General features: G+C 34.6%; 2 protein-coding genes across 8 annotated transcripts in view; one reads left to right on the top strand and one right to left on the bottom strand.

The window, feature by feature from the left end:
• Positions 1-18,742, bottom strand: part of LOC120766575 (complexin) — a 215,084-nt gene that overhangs the window by 41,924 nt on the left and 154,418 nt on the right. The window contains exon 1 of one of the 7 annotated variants that reach the window (XR_005704607.1): positions 8,545-8,647. The exons of the other annotated variants lie outside the window; for them this stretch is intronic. The gene's annotated coding sequence lies outside the window, so the exon portion shown is untranslated. Of the gene's footprint in view, positions 1-8,544; positions 8,648-18,742 lie in introns of those variants that run through there. 7 annotated transcript variants of the gene reach the window in all.
• On the top strand, positions 4,328-7,187 carry LOC120766572. The gene is made up of 2 exons (XM_040092164.1): positions 4,328-5,963; positions 6,031-7,187. The coding sequence occupies exons 1-2, from the start codon at positions 4,991-4,993 to the stop codon at positions 6,954-6,956; spliced, it is 1,899 nt and encodes a 632-aa protein (XP_039948098.1). The 5' UTR covers positions 4,328-4,990; the 3' UTR covers positions 6,957-7,187.

Raw genomic sequence — 18,742 nt, forward strand, 5'->3', positions numbered from 1 at the left:
TAGAACCAACCAACTTGAAGCAATATAACCATATAACTATGACAGTTAGTGGCTTTGCAATGAAGAGGGTTGGACATTAAGCACGAAGAAAGCAGGAGTAAAGCAGATAGCACAAAAGATAAAAAAAATCGATTTGAAAAGCTTTCAGTTTACCAAACACCGAAGAATACACTTAAGTGCTGGAAAAGCATGCGAAGCAGGGAATAATTGCAAGCAGTGAAATAGAGAGGTGGACGGGAAAGAACGTAAGGCTATCATAAGGCATGCAGTGTTGTGAAAGGTTTTTATTCATATACATATATTTTGCTTTATGTGTGTAAATATACTATATATATGCATGTAAATATGTTTGTATATTTAATTATATGCATACTGCTATGCTAATATTGCTAAGTATGTTACAGGTCAGTTACTAAGTGGCTTTCGCGATATGCTCATAAGTGGTTTATGTGGACCGAGTGGGTCAAGTGGCTCGTTTGCTAAGCGGCAAGCAAACAGGCACAGCTGTGCTTACATATCAAGCGCGGCTAACCAAGCACTCGAGGGCGCTTAGTTGGAAGCGAAGCTGAAGAAAAAAGTGTTGGCATGAAAATGAACAGCTGATGCCGCCAGGAATTTATAACACACACACAATTATATACTTTATATATAAAGTATTCAATATTTTTATTCTCTGAAAAAATATTTTTATTCATATTTTTATTGCTGCATAAAAGCAAACAACAATCCATAACAAAATAAAGTATAAAAATTATGAAATACATGTGTACTTTTGTGTAAAAAAAATGCCGCAGAATTGTTAGGTAAACAACAGCATGAAAGCGCACACAGCATTGCACAGCAAATAGTTGGTCATTTAATTGCCAACCGAGTAAACAAGGCCGAGTGTTTGCGAAAGAAAATTATGTTTTTTCGAATTTGCGCTATTTTTGCACCCTTTCGTGCTGTTTTTCTTCGCAAACTTACAAATTGCTGGCTTGCTGTGTGCGTGTATACAACAATAACAAAAAATATAGAAAATATGGCGAGCCAATTAAGAGAATTCCTGTCTTTAATTAGCGGAAAAAATGAGCAGAAATTGCAGTAAACAATCATTCACTTTTGGCCAAAGGCAAATGTGTGTAAAAACGCAAACAAACACACACAGATATAGCCGCATACAAACAGTTATGTTGAGCGAAACCGAAGGTTTTCCACTCAAGTTAAAAGAAATATGGCAGCGTCGCAAAGGTAAATTTGAAAAGAAAAAGGTTCACAAAAATGTTATGAATAAAAAGTGCTGTGAATAAAACCGGGCAACGCTTCGGCGAATCCACTGTGATAACTCGTCCAACGTTCTTACCGTAGGCGGTAAGGAATTTGCAATTTTTTGCTCATTACATTTTGATGAGGCGGTCAGTTTTTCAATTACGCTACATTTGCTTGCCGGCAGTAAGAATAAACAACAAAAGCAACAACTCACAGATAAACAGTTTGTGTACGCGTTGGGTAAAGTGGTAGGAAAACACGTAGCAATTTCGTAGCAAATTAACGCAAACACACACAAATATACAAGTAAAACAACGAAACAATGCAGGCAGCGGTGAAAAGCTTGAATAAATAAAAGGCATGAATGCGATTTATATGTGAGTGTGTGTGTGCGTGTAAATAGGCAGCTGGTTGTATAATAAGTTACGCTGAATTTTATTTGGCTGCCAATTAAGAGATACATAGTAGAGGAAAATGGGCGCACACACAGTAGAAGTAAGCACACATACTCTTACTGCAGTGAAAATGCTCTGAAAGGCTAGAAAATGGTATGGCAGTGCTCTAAAAACATATTCCTTTCAAGAAATTTATGCTTGAAATAAAAGTATATGGGCTGATCTATCATTTGGTGTGCTGATTAGGCGCTTAAATTAGTAGCGCAGCAAGTTCTTTATTTGCTATAATAAAGAAAACCTCAAAGCTTGGCACTAACTAATGAAATATAAAATAAAATAGCCGGAAAACTTCAGTATAAAGTTGGTTTAGTTTTTGGTTCTCTATAGACTGAAGAGGAATTAACTTTTTCTATTACACATGATTTTTAAAATTCATATATTAATAAAAATTTATATTGTCTGTTATTTTCTTTTCAGTTTGTCCTAATTTTCAAGGCAGAAAAGCAAAATGAATAAAAGTAAGACAAACAGCTGCACAACTCCTTAAATTTAGAATGAAAATCTCCAATTAAGGTGTGCGACTTCGATTGAAATGGTGCGAACGCAGTTGAAAAAAATAGTTGCCTACCTTTAGGGTGTAATATTATTGAATTCGCGGTTATTTTCAACGATTATAATTGAAAGTTATAATTTCAGAAAGATATGCATCACATCAGGTGAGCGATTTCGATTGAAAAAGTACGAACACATTAAAGCAGAAACAATTTTCTACCCTCCAAGTATAATAATATTGATTTTCCGGTTATTTTTAACCCACACAGGGTGTGCGACTTTGCTTGAAAAGTACACAATGTTAAATAAATAACTGACTACCTTTAGAATGTAGTAATATTAATTTTGCGTATATTTTTAATGTTTATAATTATAAGTTACGATTTCTGAAAAACTCCCTCACATCTGGTGTGCGACTTGGATTAAGAAATAACAAGAATAGTTCTAAAAAATTTATAACTTTTAGGGAGTAGTAGTAATGATTTTGTAGTTATCTGCTAAAATTATGTAGGCCAACTATAACAAGTAGGTCACTTTGCATAAAGAGTTTTTTCCAATTTAACTGCTGTTCATTCCTTTTATTATTTCTCTTTTGACTTGCAGCTTACTGAGAAATGCCAGTTGTCTAATGAGTGGTTAAAGACACAGCTACCTTCGGCGAAACTAGAAAGGAAGTTGAAAATTGACATTTGTTTATGAAAGTATTTTCAAGGAAAAAGTATTTCGCATGCAGAAGCAGCCTGGACTAACAAAAATTACCAGAGGTCAGTTGTTATTTTTTTTTTGATTTTTCCTTAAGCAAATTGCTGAATAATGTTAATAGTGAGAATTTTTATTATTTCAAAAATTTCATAAAAAAAATAATAATAAAAATAAAGCATTTTAAATACTTGATTATATAAGTATAAAACAGTAAATATCGCCCTAATTTTTTCGAGCCATTTTGATTTGTTTATGTTTATTGGCCTAAAAATATTTGGAACCGTGCACTTAAAAGCAATATTATTATTACCCATTATCAGCAATTATATATTATTATCAATTAATTACTGCTGCTTTATAGATTTTTTGAAGAGCAACAGAAGTATTGTTATATTCACGACATAATACAATTCTTACAAGCATAATTTGGTTGCGATAAGCGCTAAATATCAGCTAACGGCTTTCACGCATGCATATATGTATACCTAAATTTATATATATTATATATTTATATGTGTATATTTGTTACAGTGCATGTGGTTACTATTTGGTGAGCGCTTATCAGCACCATGTGAACTGCGTAGACATGTTCCACAATCACATTGCGATATATCGGTCAAGATCAGTTTTTTTGGGTTGATTGTTTACATTGTCGTTTTTTAATTTTTTTACATTTGAGACATTTTTATTACTTTCTTATCAATTTTGTGTAGACAGAGTACGACGAGAAGATAAGTATACATATACATATGTGAGTATGTTTGAATTTTAATGAGGCTGGGGTGATATGTGACCAGATGGGTTAAAAAATTATAAATAAAAATTATTATAAAAATATAAATAAATTAAATTAAATTAATAAAAAATTAAAATTAAATTTAAATTAAATTAAATTAAATTAAATTAAATTAAATTAAATTAAATTAAATTAAAATAAATTAAATTAAATTAAATTAAATTAAATTAAATTAGATGAAATTAAAAAAACTTATCGAAACTTAATTTGTACAATTTCGTACAGCGTTTCACTCCATGAATATTTCTGTGTCATAAGAAAATCTGAAAAGCGCCTTCACTGTGATTCATGATACATAAATATGCTATATATAGAAATATAATCGACTCAAACCTAAAGCGCACGAAAAATAATAAAACCTGAAGTGTGTATCAACTATGAGTGTGACCTGCGACAACCCGGCATTATCAATAAAAATATATAAACAATTCTGATGGCTTTTGCAAGTGATGAAATTAACTAATCTAATTCACCGGCCGGAAAAATATTAGAAATATAATATACTTACATACATTACGGACTCATACATATACATGCACATGTCAGGGTGTTTGTGCCCTACACACGTAGTAAGAAGCCAAATAAGCCAACTAAAATAAAGCTGAGCTCTGCTCAGTATCATTTGAGCCGCAGCAAAATCGCGACAAGGCGACGGAAATTCAATTTTAACTCAAACACTGCATGTGTTTTGCAGTATTTGTGGTGAAGAAAGGAAAAAATATCGATGTACAATCCAAATCACTTGCGTAAAAACGAAAGCGGATGGGAAACCTCATTTTGAGCTTCTCCACACACTGCATTCGAATTTTTATTTGATTTTTTTTTGCTTTTGCGCTTTTGTTTTTCAAGCGGTTTTGGTGCTGAGGCCACAAAAATTCGCCCTTTGGCGTCGCTGGAAAAAAACTCAGTGCGGAATTTCTCATTAGTTGCACAAAAGGCGTTCGAAAGCGCGGACAAAAGTGCTGCAACGCGCGCCGGTGGACATCAGAATATCCGCAGCGCTGTTGTTTTTCTTCTACTTACCACCAGCTGTGGCCACAAGTGCGAAACGAAATTAAAATTTCTTATTGCAAGAGGGTGCTGTGCAGCAAATCGACAGACAGAGGAAAAGCCATAAGAGAGAAAAAGAGGAGCGAAGTATTTTAATTTGAAAGTTTTCGAAAGAATAATAAGAAAATAAAAGCAAAAGATTTTGTTCACTGCGGTGAGGTTTTTTCAAACTGGCGTGCTCCCTTTAGAGCAACCTACAAATTTACGTGCTACTCGTGAATACCAGCTGCTAAGCGCCAGTGCGAAAATGTCATCAACATGTTGTCGGCTACTAGGTGCTATGCTAATTTCGCATATTTTACTGGCGCCATGTGCCATGGCGGCAACAATACCCACAGCCGCCGCGCAAGCAGCCTCCGCCGTTAACGGCGTGCCCAAAGTGAATGTGGAGACAGAGGTGCTGCGCTTCTCATACGAGCTGGAGCGTTGGCTCGATACTGACAAGCGGCCCTGCCAGGACTTCTACGGCTATGTCTGTGGCAAGACCGTGAACAGCACGAAGGAACAGTTCGAGGCGCGTTTGCAGCGTGAACAGGAGAAGTTCGACAAATTTCTGAGCGCCAATAATAACGAGGACTTGCTCGATGCTGAGCTCAAGCTAAAACAATTCTATGACTCTTGCAAGAATGCGCGCTCCGTGGAGGAACTGAAAGAGTCTTTCATGTATAAGCAGAGCGGTGGTTGGCCAGCGATCGATGGTTCAGCGGCAATGTTACGACGTCGACGAGGCAAGACTTGGATGGATGTTGTTGGCGCATTTCATGAAGCCGGTATAAATTATTTCTTCACCCAACGCGTTGAGATTAAGTCCAACAAGCGTACCGTCTATCTGCAAGTGGAGGATGTGATGCGCACAACTTTGCGCAAATTTGAGCAATTGGTTGGTGAGGTGTTTGCGGAATATGGTGTGGATGTGGATCGTGGTAGACTGATCGCTTTAGAAATATTGACTTTCGAAAGAAATCGGCGTGAAATACTGAAAGACGAGCAACAAGAAGACGACACAGAGTATAATTATGTTGATTTTAAGGCTTCGAACTTTGGCGCTTCAGTGCAGATCGATTGGGATAAGTATTTCAAGAGTACACTCGGTAAGTCGCTGAAACCGACAGATATGGTGGTGATACATAAGAAGAACAAATTAAGCAAGCTCTTCCAGTTTCTACAACAGACTACATTGACGCGACTGCTCAACTGGATTTGGATCGATTACTTGATGGGTAAGTCGTAGCTATATAAGCCTGAGGTAGTAAGATCATAATAGCGTTCTTTCTCTCGCATTCCCAGACAAAAGCGCCCCGCACTGCCAAGAGTTGGCGAAACAGTTTTTCGAGCCCGTGCACCAACACATTGTGGAACACGCCTATCTGGACAAGGTGCAAATGGCGCAACTCTACTCTAACATTGGACGCGCTTACGACGATGCACTGCTACCCACCGCTTGGATCGACGAAATGTCGCAGCAAAACTCACATCTCTTTCTCGGACGTGCCATGCACCTCACACTCAACGGCGATGAAAGCCTCGATGCCGATTACGCCAATTTACAAATCAGCAATCGCAATTTCTACCGCAACCTGGAGAAGGTGCAACGCATGCTCGCGCAGCAAGGCAAAAGTCAACGCCTGATTACGCGCGTAGGCAACGTCGGCATTGCGGACACCACACAAATTGCTGCGAATTTCATGCACATCTTCGTAAGCGTTAGCGCATTGTTGCAACAGCAAAATCTAACCACACCACTAAGTCAACTGCTGGTAGGCGAGCGCTTCGCTGAGCATATGATCGCTAGCGGCAGCACGACACAGACGGCAGGCGCTTGGCGTAGCATGGAGTCAGAACGTGAATTTGCCATACTGCGTCAGTGTGTGCAACAGCAATCAGGTGCTGCTGAATTGCCATATAATCTGAATGAGTTGCTGTTGAAGCTGTTGGCACAGCACTTGGCGCAGCAGACTTATGAGCAATGGCAGCAGGGTAACGAACGTTTGGTGCGTCGCTTGGATACGCTTTTGGCGGCTGGACGCTTGCAATTATCCATGGCGAAACTCTACTACATCGGCTCAGTGCTGACTGAGTGCGGCGATTACGAGAGCGTGGCACAGAAGCAGCTATTGAAGGGTTATTTACGCAATTCGGTGAAATTTCGGCAGGCATTCCGCTGTCGCGCCACAGATGATTTGAATGCGCGCAACACTTGCAAGGTGCTCTGATGAGGTTGCTTTGATGAGATGGAATGTAGCTTGAGAGCGAATAATGTAACGACGTTGTTTGCTCGCTTTCAATATTTTTAGTTTAGTAAGCCTACAGCAGTTAAAGATGCTTTGTTATGTATTTGTACTATTGAGGCAGATGTACATATATACATATAATCAATTTAATGAAATGTTAAGAAGTAGAGTGTAGTAAAAAATTATAAATAATATATATAAAAACAAATAAAATATTGAATTTTTTCTTTTGAGTATTGAGAGATATATAAAAAAAATTTTAATATCAAAAATTATTTTTATTATTTTTTTATTATTTAAAAATATTAATTTCAAAAATTAAAATTAATTTAAAAATTAAATTTAATTCTTAAAATAAATTTTTAATTTTAAAATTTGATTTCATTCCTAAAATTTATTTTTTAATGTTAAAAATATATATATTTTTTTTAATTTCTTTCGATTTTTTTTATTTTTGAAATTTTTTGAAAGTTTGACTTTGCTTTTATTATAACTATTTTTTAAAGTTTAGTTAATTTCTTTCGATTTTTTTTATTTTTGAAATTTTTTGAAAGTTTGACTTTGCTTTTATTATAAATATTTTTTAAAGTTTAGTTGTGCTTAGGGACAATTGAAGTACACATTTCTTCAAGAAGCGGCAGCTGTTAATTAATTGAGAATAAGCGCGTAATTTTAACAGTTTTTGTTAATGGTACCAATCATTAATTAATTATCTGTATATTACAAAAATTTTTGAGAAAATTTTCTGAAAATATTTTTTAATAAATTAAATTTTTTTTAATATTTTATTAACTAGAAATTAAAAATTAAATTACAATGTCAGATAACATTTACAAAAAGAGCAAATTTTAAAAAAATAAATAAAAAAAAAATCGAAAATCGGTATTTTCGAAAACAGAAATTTCAAAGAAAAATAAAATAAGATTTATTTCGTTGATATAATAACTTCAAAAAGGAAATATTTAAAAAATCATTGATTAAATTAAAAATTAAAAAAAAGACACAAAAGGAAAGTATTTCGAAAAGCAAAAATTTCGAAAGAAGAGCTTTGAAAGAAAAATTTGATCAATCTCGTTGAAATAATAACTTAAAAAAGAAGCTATTTAAAAACATTAATTAGATTAATTGCCGATTTTCCAGATATAAGATTTGAAAAAAAAAATTAATAATAAAAGCAGTTTTCTGTTAATTTCTAAAAAAAATGAGATTAAACTATAACACCTTTCAGTTTTAAACGCAAATCTTGGTTTAATAAGCCCATAATTACCAGAAAATATAGCGTAATACGAAAAAACACATTTTCGAAAGACACAATAGATTATCTCTTTAACGTTTTAGTGATTGAATATCTAAATATTAACGGCCCTCAACAATGGTTGTGAGCAAAATTTTAACTTGGAACCATTGGCAATGTTAGTTGGTATTTTAATTATTATTTTGCTCAAAGCAAGCTATGAAAACTCTAGCTTTTAAATACCTCACAGAAGCCATAGAAAAATATTTGCGAAAATGAAAAATACTTAATCGGAAAACTGCAAATTTGAAGTAAACTTTTCCGCAACCAACACACCTTGCATCATTTTACAAAAATCACGCAACACCTTTGAAAAACTCGAACGCACTGAGCTCACTTAAAGCGCTTCAATATGATTTTTATTCGCGATTGCACGACTGCAACTAGAATGTCGGCATTGACCAGCGTCATTAAAGTGGACAGCGAGTTGGAAGGAAACGCTAAATTTCAAAAAAAATATGAGAAAAAGTACGCAAAACAACAAAATGCTATGAGTTTGACAGAACTGCTGGCGTTGTTTGTCAGTTAGAGCCAATGGCACGAATCATCCCCGCTTCGAATCATTAAAAATTGACGGGAAAATTTACTGTGGGAGGTTGCAAAGACAAAGCGGTAAATAGAATAAGTGGACTCGCCCACTTGAAGTGAGCTGAATGGCATGCATGCCACGCTGTGACGCAATCAGAGCGCAGGCAATTGACGAATTATACCGCCACAGCTGTGGGGCGTTTTGTGGCAAGTAGAAAGTTCGTTCGAAAATATTAAAACCAATTTAATGGGAAAGTTTTGTCGAGTCTATATTTCGCTCAAAGCACGATTTGTATCCGCGCCTATGTGTTTAGAGGTGTGTGATGGGTTGTTAAGTGCACTTAGCAACGCAGTGGTTACTCATACGCACTGACTGACTTTCCGGCCATTTAAAATGGGCGCAAAATTCACATGTGTGTGTGTGGTTGTTGTGCATGCATTGCAGCGCAGGTTTTGTTGTCATTGCTGTGCAGCTTTTAACTGCCATTGTTGCTATTGTCGTTTACCGTTATAATTCACTGTGGTTGTGAGTTTAATATACTTCATATGGCGGCTGTTGTTAAATTGCTTTTGAAAATAATAACAACAATAGCTGCTATTGCTTTTATGTGTGTGTAAGAGCATGAGTATAAGATTGCTTGCTTTGTAGCTGTGCAACCAACAATGTTCCGTTATTGTTACGACCGTTTTGCTGCCTTTGTCGTCCAGTTATGCGCTCCACCTTATGGCAGCTCAATCACTTTCCTTTCCAATTCAGTTGACTTGAGTGTGGCAAGCACAAGGAGGCATGTAATAGCAGTCAAGCAGCATTTTTAGGCGACCTAGTCAGCTGCTGACCAGCTCAGTTAAGTTCTGTGGCTCTTAACTTGGTTACACTTTATTGCCAATTTATTGCTTGAAAACTTTCGTCGCTCACCCAATACATCTCAGCGGCAACTCTTGTGGCTGCTCACCTTTGCTGTCACTCACGATTACATTTTGGTTGTTGGCCTGTTCTTGTTTCGTCTTTTCTTCGACCTGCATTGCTATGCGCTTGACGTCCAATCGACATTTTGTTGCATGACTGAGTGATTGCCACGCATATTGACGTGCTGCAACAACAAGAAGCCAACAACAACAACTATAATTGTATACCATAAATAGTGACAGCAAGGCTGAAGCAAATTGCAGGTTGCCACATCGTTGTTGTACCGTTTGGCGTTGGGTGGTGTGCGTGCTTGCCGCATTGTGCTTGTCAACTTGTCAATAACGTATTATATAATAGTTAATAAACATGAAAATGTTGGTGGCAACGCTGTTGTGGCCACTGACTTTATTGGCATTTGAGTGCTATGGCTATGTAGCAGTGTGAGGTAAGGTGTAAAGCGTTGTGCTTCACTTCACTTGGCGTTCGTTTTTTCGTTGTTAACTCTGAAAAATCGTAAATTTTAAGGCACATTATTGCTGCGGTTAGCATTTAGCTTGATTGAAGCGAGAAAGTAATGTGTTGAAATTCTTCAGCTTATGCAGGTTTGCTACCTCATACAGGCCGATTACCAGCAATGTGCCAGTTCTTGACTAGTTTGTGAGCTTGCGTTAGTATTTGAGGAATAAGAAATTGTTTTAGTTTTTGTAAAGTACAAATTTTCTAAATTAAAATTTAAAAGTCAAAATAGTAGCTAGAAATAATTAAAGTTAGACTTTACCAGAATTTATGACATATACAATTTCAAGTATTTATATAAATGTATTGCCCTGAATTCTAAAGGTTTTTGAAGCTAACATAACCTCATATTTGTGAAATACTTTGAAAGGTGTGGTTGTCTACTAGCTGCAAAACTTTTTATCAATAATTTTTTTTCGAATAACTTTCAATAGTTTTTATCGAAATTTATGGATAAGTAATATAATCGATAGACGATAATTACCAATGTTCAACACTTACGAAATACATTTTTTATTGAAATTTATAGATAATCAATTAAATCGATAAATGATAATTATCGAAAAATAAATTATAATTAATTCAATATTATTTGTTTACTAAGCCTCAAAACCTATTTAATGAACAAAACAAACAATAGCTTTTTGCGAAATTTGTCGATAACTGATAATTATCGATAAAAAAATTACAATCATTTTAAAACTATTTTTAAGAATTTCAATGGCATACAAAGGTGAAACGCTGCGCGCTAAAACGCTACAAAGAGGAAATGCTACGCATTTGAAAAACACAACAACTTTTCTTATAGCATAAAAGTGTATAAAAAAATCTGTATCTTTTTAAAGAAAGGACGCTATCTTTTTATTAAACGGTGTTTATGACGGATATTAACCATAGTTTCTACAGATAAGCAGTTTTATGGTGAGCTCTTCCCGTAAAATAAATTGCATTCTCTTAAACATTTCTTATTTTTTTAATAAAAATTGCGCTTAAAGTTTTCTTAACTCATTTTATGCTCCCCTATATAAACCGATTCATCACAACATCCTTATAATCATACACTCTGCTAACTAATTTTCCATCACTACTGAGAGCAATCTGTTGTTCGCTGTCAGTCACTTCATTGTCAGCTTAGTTTTTTTGTGAATATGGCTGATAGTCTCAGAGGAATTTTCAACGGGACTTCAATGGACATGAAACAATGCACAACTACACACAAGTGTATTAAGACCAAAGCATAAAGCCGCAGAAGAGGAAATGTGGCGAAGAGAGATATGAAAGGAGGGTATTGAAAAGGAACGAGCAGAGAGCTTTAAAAACAGTTTTTTGTTGCCCAGAAGAAATCTTATTAAAACTGAATGCTAATGCGAGTATTAGAAGAATTAAAGCAGCGAAATAGCCAAAGCTGCTTTTATTTAGCTAAACTTGAGAAACTACTAACTGCAGTGAATTTATGTATTATTTAGCGTAACTGAAAAAATTAGAGACTGAAATTGATTGCTGTTATAATGACAATTGCTTTTTATTGCAACGAAACTAGAAGTGAATTAGTAAACAGAAACCAACGTTAAGCTGAAGTCTCTAAACAGTTGTTGTAAACTATGAACTAAGTACTAACTGTACTTTAGTCGTATTGTTGCTTTTATATATGTTTTCTTCTTTTTCGCACTAAACCTGCTTAGAGTTTTTATTTTCTTCTAATTTCTGCTAACTTGTGGGAAAATGCGGAGAAACCTTGCAAGTCGTTCAGACATGCACTTTGGCTAACTTCTGGTTAATATATGTATATAAAGTACATTAGTCGGTAAAGTATGTTCACTGAAAGGAAGGAACCCGCAGCAATCTTGTAAAGTCGCGGGATTAGAGGATTTGAGTGAGAGAACAAAAATGGTTTCTTTAAAAGAAAAAAATTAAGGAAAAAAGCGGTGTCTTGTAAAAAAGTGGTAATATATTTTTATATTAATATATATATAATGCTTTGCTACCATACGAGTATCTTACTATTATAAAGCACACTCAATAAATATTCATAGCTTCCCAACCAATTTTAAAGCTGATACAACTTATATAAATATGCGCTGCTGCTCGTGCTATGATTCACATCTTAGCTTAGAAAAAAACTCACAAGTTGTCCAATTTTCTGCACAGTTTACCGTTCGCCCCGCCCTCAACAAGTGCTTCACACATTTCGGGGCCAAATTGCATTGTCAGTCAAACTGTTTACACTCTGCTTAGCTGTAAGCGCTTTTGTTTAAGTTTTAGTTGCTATAACCCATAGCCTTCGGGAGCCATCGCCATTGCTGTCAACAATGCATCAGCAAATGTTTGCCACTTGCCACAACGCTGCCAGCAGAGTACATAAAACAAGTGCGCACACCACTCAACAAACTGTTCATCATACGCACTGCTGTACCACAGCGCCGCCACTGCCAAGGCAACACCTGCCACCAACAGCTGCGCAACTCTAGCGCGTAGCGGCGAAGATAGCGCACATTTGGTACATGAGCGTAAAAATTACTTTTTGAACTGCACTTCAGTTGCACTTTTGTTGCGCTTCTTTACGCTTGCGCTTGTTGGCCCGCGCACACTCGTTGCATAAATGTAAATTTGCTGCGAAAACTTTGCACTGAGCTGCCAAGCGCTTTCACTGGCACTTTACGCCAAATCTCCAGCGCTAAGTTTGAGATGTGTGCGGGAGACACACTGTGGTCAGCTGGCTAGAACGCGGCGCTTTGGCAGTTTGTGTGCTTTGCCGCTGTGCGCAGCTGAGCGTTGCGACGTTTAATTAAAGTTTACTGCTTGTAATGCGGCATGCACTGCTTGCGCTCGCTTTTGCTACGCACGCATATTTAAGTTTCGCTAACATTTTTGCCCAACCAACGCAACGCGCAGCGCAATGTAACTCTTTTATTTCCCGCATCGCTCGCGCTTTCCTGTGTGACAGCACTTTGTTGCGTGCCTTTTTGACTTGCTGGCTGCTCGCAGCTTTCTTGCGGCTAAATTACCTGCACTGCAAAGTTGTTTTTACGCTCTTAGCCAGCGCTAGCCAGTGCTTGTAGCTGCAGTTCAATGAGTTTTTAACTAAATGTCATAGCTTTAGTCGACAGCTTTCGAGCGCAGTAAATGAAACTGTCGTAAAAAAGTTGCTAAACTTTGCTTTAACTGCGGAATACTGGTAAACAGGCGATTATATCGCACTGAAAATGCTGAAACTCATTAGTGTTTATTTCTTACATATCCTTTGCGAAACAAAGTAAGCTATTTCACATGTTGCAGTACTAGTAGTACGAGCAGTAATTTCATCATTAATGTTGCATTATTTGAAGGTACTGAGATTTTAGTGTGCGCATATTTTTTTCAATAGAAAAGTTTTATGGTAGAACTTTCATAAGATCGTTAATTAAAAACACGAAATAGATAGTAATTTCGATTACGTTAATTAAGATCAAAGACTCCTTTTACAAGCGAAGAATTTTGCAGACGTTAAATTTCCCGTTTGGAGCTTCATGCAAGTATATTTGCGATTCAATTACTGAACAATAGTTTACAACGTAGAAGAAAGAAAATATACCTTATTCAAGACCTCTGCTTTTGATTCAATTAATGTATAAAATTTCATTTGTAAATTTTACCTTAATGCTTTATTCGTTTTATAGGTAAATTATATAAATTGCTATAATAGAATAGATACTTTTTATTTAGCTTTAATTTCAAACTTGCTGAACCGAATATTGTTAACGTTTAAAGAAAAATTGACTACGATCTACGAGAGTGTGGTCTACGTAACCGGAACAGACCCGGATTTTTATCCGGCCAAGGACTGTTAGCTCAGCTGTCGCTAGTACAACAACAACAAAAACACTGGGATATACATAATGTAAACGTAATCGGATTTTTACCAACTCTGATTTCTGTCAGCTCTACAATATTCCTCAAAATTATTTGAACGTTGTAGGCTGTCTCCTCAACAAAAATATTAATTTATCATAATGATAATTTTTTATACCTCCTTTTGAACATATATTTTCTTTTTACACCATGCAATAAAAGCTTAGTGAAAGCTCAAAAGTTTACTTAAACCTCTAATGCTTAGAAAAGCACTACGTTTTTAAATTTTGTCAAATTTTGCCAAGGATTTGTTTTGATAAATATTTTTTTCATATTTTGAATTTGTGCAAGATCAGAAAATACTGCTTAGGACTGCCAAACCAAAATTTCTTCAGAAAATTATCCAAGTACATAAACTAATTGATACTTAACAAGAGAGAGTCTAAGTCATAACAAAATATCACTGATATCTAAATATCAAATATAGCCTCTGATTTATCAGGAAATTAAAAAAATGGCACAGAAAAAAGTCTTTAAAATTCAGTTTAACTACGAATTGAACAAGTCATTACTAGTCCTCATAAGATTCTATTAACGTTTCTGATTAAACATAAATTGCATTATATGTAGTCATTACAGGAATTCTAAGTATTTGTGACGTCATTTGTAAAATTCGAAAAATATATTGCAAACAAATGACAAGGTCACAACAGTAAGCACTAAAAATAAATAATATGCAGAGAATAAATTTCTCTTTTGTCATACTACGCTCATTGAATAATCACAATAGCTGATTTGGGTGCATTCATGAGGCAACATAAAATATCTTGCAAAGATTTGTTGCTATAATTTCAACACAGATAAGCAAACGTGCGCAGCCTTTCAATGTCAACGCTGGTAAGTAAATATGTGGCGTCAAAGAAAGAGACAAACACAAATTCAATAGCAATCGAATACGCCTGCCAATCAATGCTGCCACTAACAATGCAAATACTCAAGTGCTGCCACAGTTGGCGCATGCAAATTTGCAGCTAAGCCAGCAATTTTCAGCGCCAATTGTGGCATGCTCTATTGCATGGCATTGCAGGCAATATGCGGCAAGCATTTTTGGTTTCTCCTTTGTGTGAGTAACATAACATGTGGCACATACAAATGAAAGCAAGCCGAAAAGGCAGCAAATACTTTCAATTTGCATAAGTGGCAGTGTGTATGTATTGTATGTGTGCGCTTCAAGCGTTTGTAAAAGCATACATATTTACATATAAATGCATATATGCTGTATCTATATACAATTTTGTATGTATTTTGGCTGGCACTAACAACCCTCGACGTGTCATCGTCATGAAAACTCTTGTGGTAGCGTTGATTGCACAGCTCACGTCTTGTGCTGTTAGTTGTTCTACTGCTGGTGGCAAGTGGCAAATGCATTGTGGCACACACGCTGCAATCGCAATGATTCGTAACGGTTTTGGTAAATGTGTGCCAGTGGCAATCAATGATAGTTGTAATGTTGTTAGTTTGTTTTTCGCTTGTTCGCTCGCTTTCGTTGAATTTAAAGCATGTCTCCCTGATGCGTTCGATTGGTTTTCGATTGCAGCGCAATTTGTGCAAAACCGTTAAATATCATTATATTGCTTTAACATTTATTTTAATGGACTTATTAGCGGTATTTTGTAGTCTTATGGTATTCAAGATAGTGCTATTTACTAAAAATTGGATTGCAGTTATGAAATGAAAAGCTTGGTGAAAGGTCTAAAGTTTACTAAAACCTCTAAAGCTCAAAAAGGCTCAATATTACTTAATTATCCTAAGAATTTATTTTCATTTCATTATTAAAGCTTAGCGAAAGCACTAAAGTTAGTAAAAGCTCTAAAGTGTACAAAAACGCAATATTACTTAGTTTTGCTAAGGATTTATTTTTATAATTTCTTTTGTATGTTGTGGTGTGAAAAGCTTAGTGAAAGCTCTAAAATTTAGTAAAAGCTCTAAAGCTTAAAAAAGCTCAGTGTTATTTAATTTTGCTAATTATTTATTTTTATAAATATTTGTTTTGTTTTTGTAAGTTTTGAAAAATATTTCTTTGGACTTTTGCGTTTTTAATTTGTAGGCACATCAAGCAAAATATATTTCACAATTTTCAAATAGAACAAAGGTGCAGCAATAATGCTGGCTAATCTTATTTCTAGTTTCAGCAAAGCATACTCAGCTTTCGAGGAAAAATTTTATCAGGAAGACATCAAAATATAGCTGGTTTTCTTGCAGTCTGGTATGAAATATGGAAGAGCTGATAACTGCGGCTTATGCTACAAAATTAGTGATTCTAATATATTAAATAATATGGTTATTCATGATAAATTCGAAAACCAGCAAGCTTAGCCAATTCTTTCTGACTCTCATTTCTTCATGCTTAACTAAGAAACTCTGTCTAAGCCTCAGATTTTTTGACCTTAAAAAACTTACATCAAATCTGTAAGAGATGGACTTATTCATAAATTTTGACAAGCTTTTTCGGTAGTTTCTTTGACTTCGAAAACTTCTTTACGAAGTACGTGAAAATCATTATTTTATTCATATATAGTTGTAATATATTTTATGGTTCCCAATTCTTCGCCGAATTTTCGATTGATATATTTTAAAGTTTAGAGTTTCTCATAATTATAATAGTTAAAAAAATATTCGAAAATCTTTTGTTTTTTTTTTTTGGCTCCCAAAAGCGGGCAAATCTAAACTAAAAGTATGACTAAACACCCTTTTTGCTAAATTTTTGGTTGACTAGTATAAAATACGCTATAAAAACATAACTTCGAATATTATTTCTATTTCTACGCCAATTTACGCGAATTTTATGCCAATTTATTACAATGCCAGCACTAAAATAAAAACTATTAATAACTCCATGTACACACAATGAAAATTCACATACATTTTGAAAACATTTCCTCTGTAATACAAAGAGCGCAACAAAAAGCGCCACAACCCATCCACAACGCGTTTGTTTATGCAACACTTTTATTTTACTGCAAACGCAATAAAATATCGCTGAATTGAAAAGGAATTTATGCAAATTTGCAGCGAAAATGCCGAATTATTTACGATTTTCACCAGCTGCCGCGCTTTACAAGCACGCGAGCGCATGCATGAAAAAAACCTGATTGTCGATTGAAAATCACTGCAAATAGTATGTAAATAAATTGGTGGCATTTATTATGTGGTAAAAACGGTGACAATTAAAATTGCACTGCAAATTGCTCGCATACGCAAACAGCAATTGGTGCGAAATTATTTGAGGCGCATTATGTACCCAGCACGTATGCCAAAGCAAATTCAATTTAGTCCATTCGTGCGCAGCATTTTAATTTATTGCATAATTTGCGGCGCACAAACTAACTCGTAATTTTATTTATTTTAATTCTTGTTAGAATGATTGGTTGCAATTTACTGATTAAATTTGTGTTTTTGGGTGTAGGAATATGTGGTTGAATGGCAGTTGTTGCAGAATTTTGAAATTTGATAAGTTTGATGTTTAATGATCTGTTTGATGCGCCTTCATATACACTTTAAGTGTATAAAAAGTGATCAGAAAATGGAAAATATAGATTTGATACTATAAAAAAGCATCTTTCAATTTAAATTCAATTTTTCAGTTTTCAATTCAGCTCGAATTGATATCAACTATATGGAATCTAATTATAATTTTTTTTTCTAATAATTGCTTTTTATTGCTATTTTGTATTTATGTCATTTTACACGTAAAAAGTGAGAGATTAGTAAGCAAAATATTTGACAGAGAATAGCTTTAAGTAAACCACGAATATTAGAAGAGAATTTGGAAATTGAAGTAGTAGTTGTAGGAGAAAAATGTTTGAAAAAAAGACAAATATGGCTAAAAATAGCTTGTAAATTTTAAAATTTGTAGTTGCATATTTTTTGAGTTGCTTTGCAGTGCCTTCTTACAGTAAATCTTAGCTTACAAGCCAGCTTCTTTTAGTACGAATTAACTGTTATCGTTGGCTTAAAATGGGTTTCACTTGCTTGTATGATGAGTATGGCTTAAGGTTTTGATTATTTTTGCATCTTTTAGACGGCCGTCATAAAAAAAATATATAAATTAAATAAAAGGTAAGTTGAAATTAGATTAAGTTAAAGTAAGATTATTACAGTTCAGCCAAGTATTGACAAAAATTAATGTAAATTTGAAAAATTTTGAAACTTGAAAATATCATATTTTGAATTTTTAGTATTTTATAATTAATATGTATTGTTGAAAAATACCATACCGTATTTTAAATTTACTGCCAGAGGTGACGCAACTTATTTTTGTGGCATCTTTTAGGCGTTCGTTATATGTATTTAAATATTGTTTTAAGCAATTAAAGATTATTAGCAGGATTATTGATGAAAACTAAATTAAAATTAAGTTTAAATAAAGCTAAAGTAACATTATTACAGTTGAGTCAAGTATTGATATAAATAAATGTAAATTTAAAAAACATTTTTAAACATTTTAAAATTTGTAAAGATTTTATTTTGAATTTTTGGTATTTTATGCTCGGTTTCCATTGGTGAAAAATGATATACTGTATTTTAAAAAAGTTTCATTTCAATTTCGGTGTCAGAGTGGCTGCAACTTTTTTCGTGGCATCTCTTAGGCGTTCAATTAACTTATAACTATTTTTGACTATCGAGATATTTCTG

This window comes from Bactrocera tryoni, chromosome 1 (assembly GCF_016617805.1).
Source record: "Bactrocera tryoni isolate S06 chromosome 1, CSIRO_BtryS06_freeze2, whole genome shotgun sequence".
Classification (NCBI taxonomy): Eukaryota; Metazoa; Arthropoda; class Insecta; order Diptera; family Tephritidae; genus Bactrocera; species Bactrocera tryoni.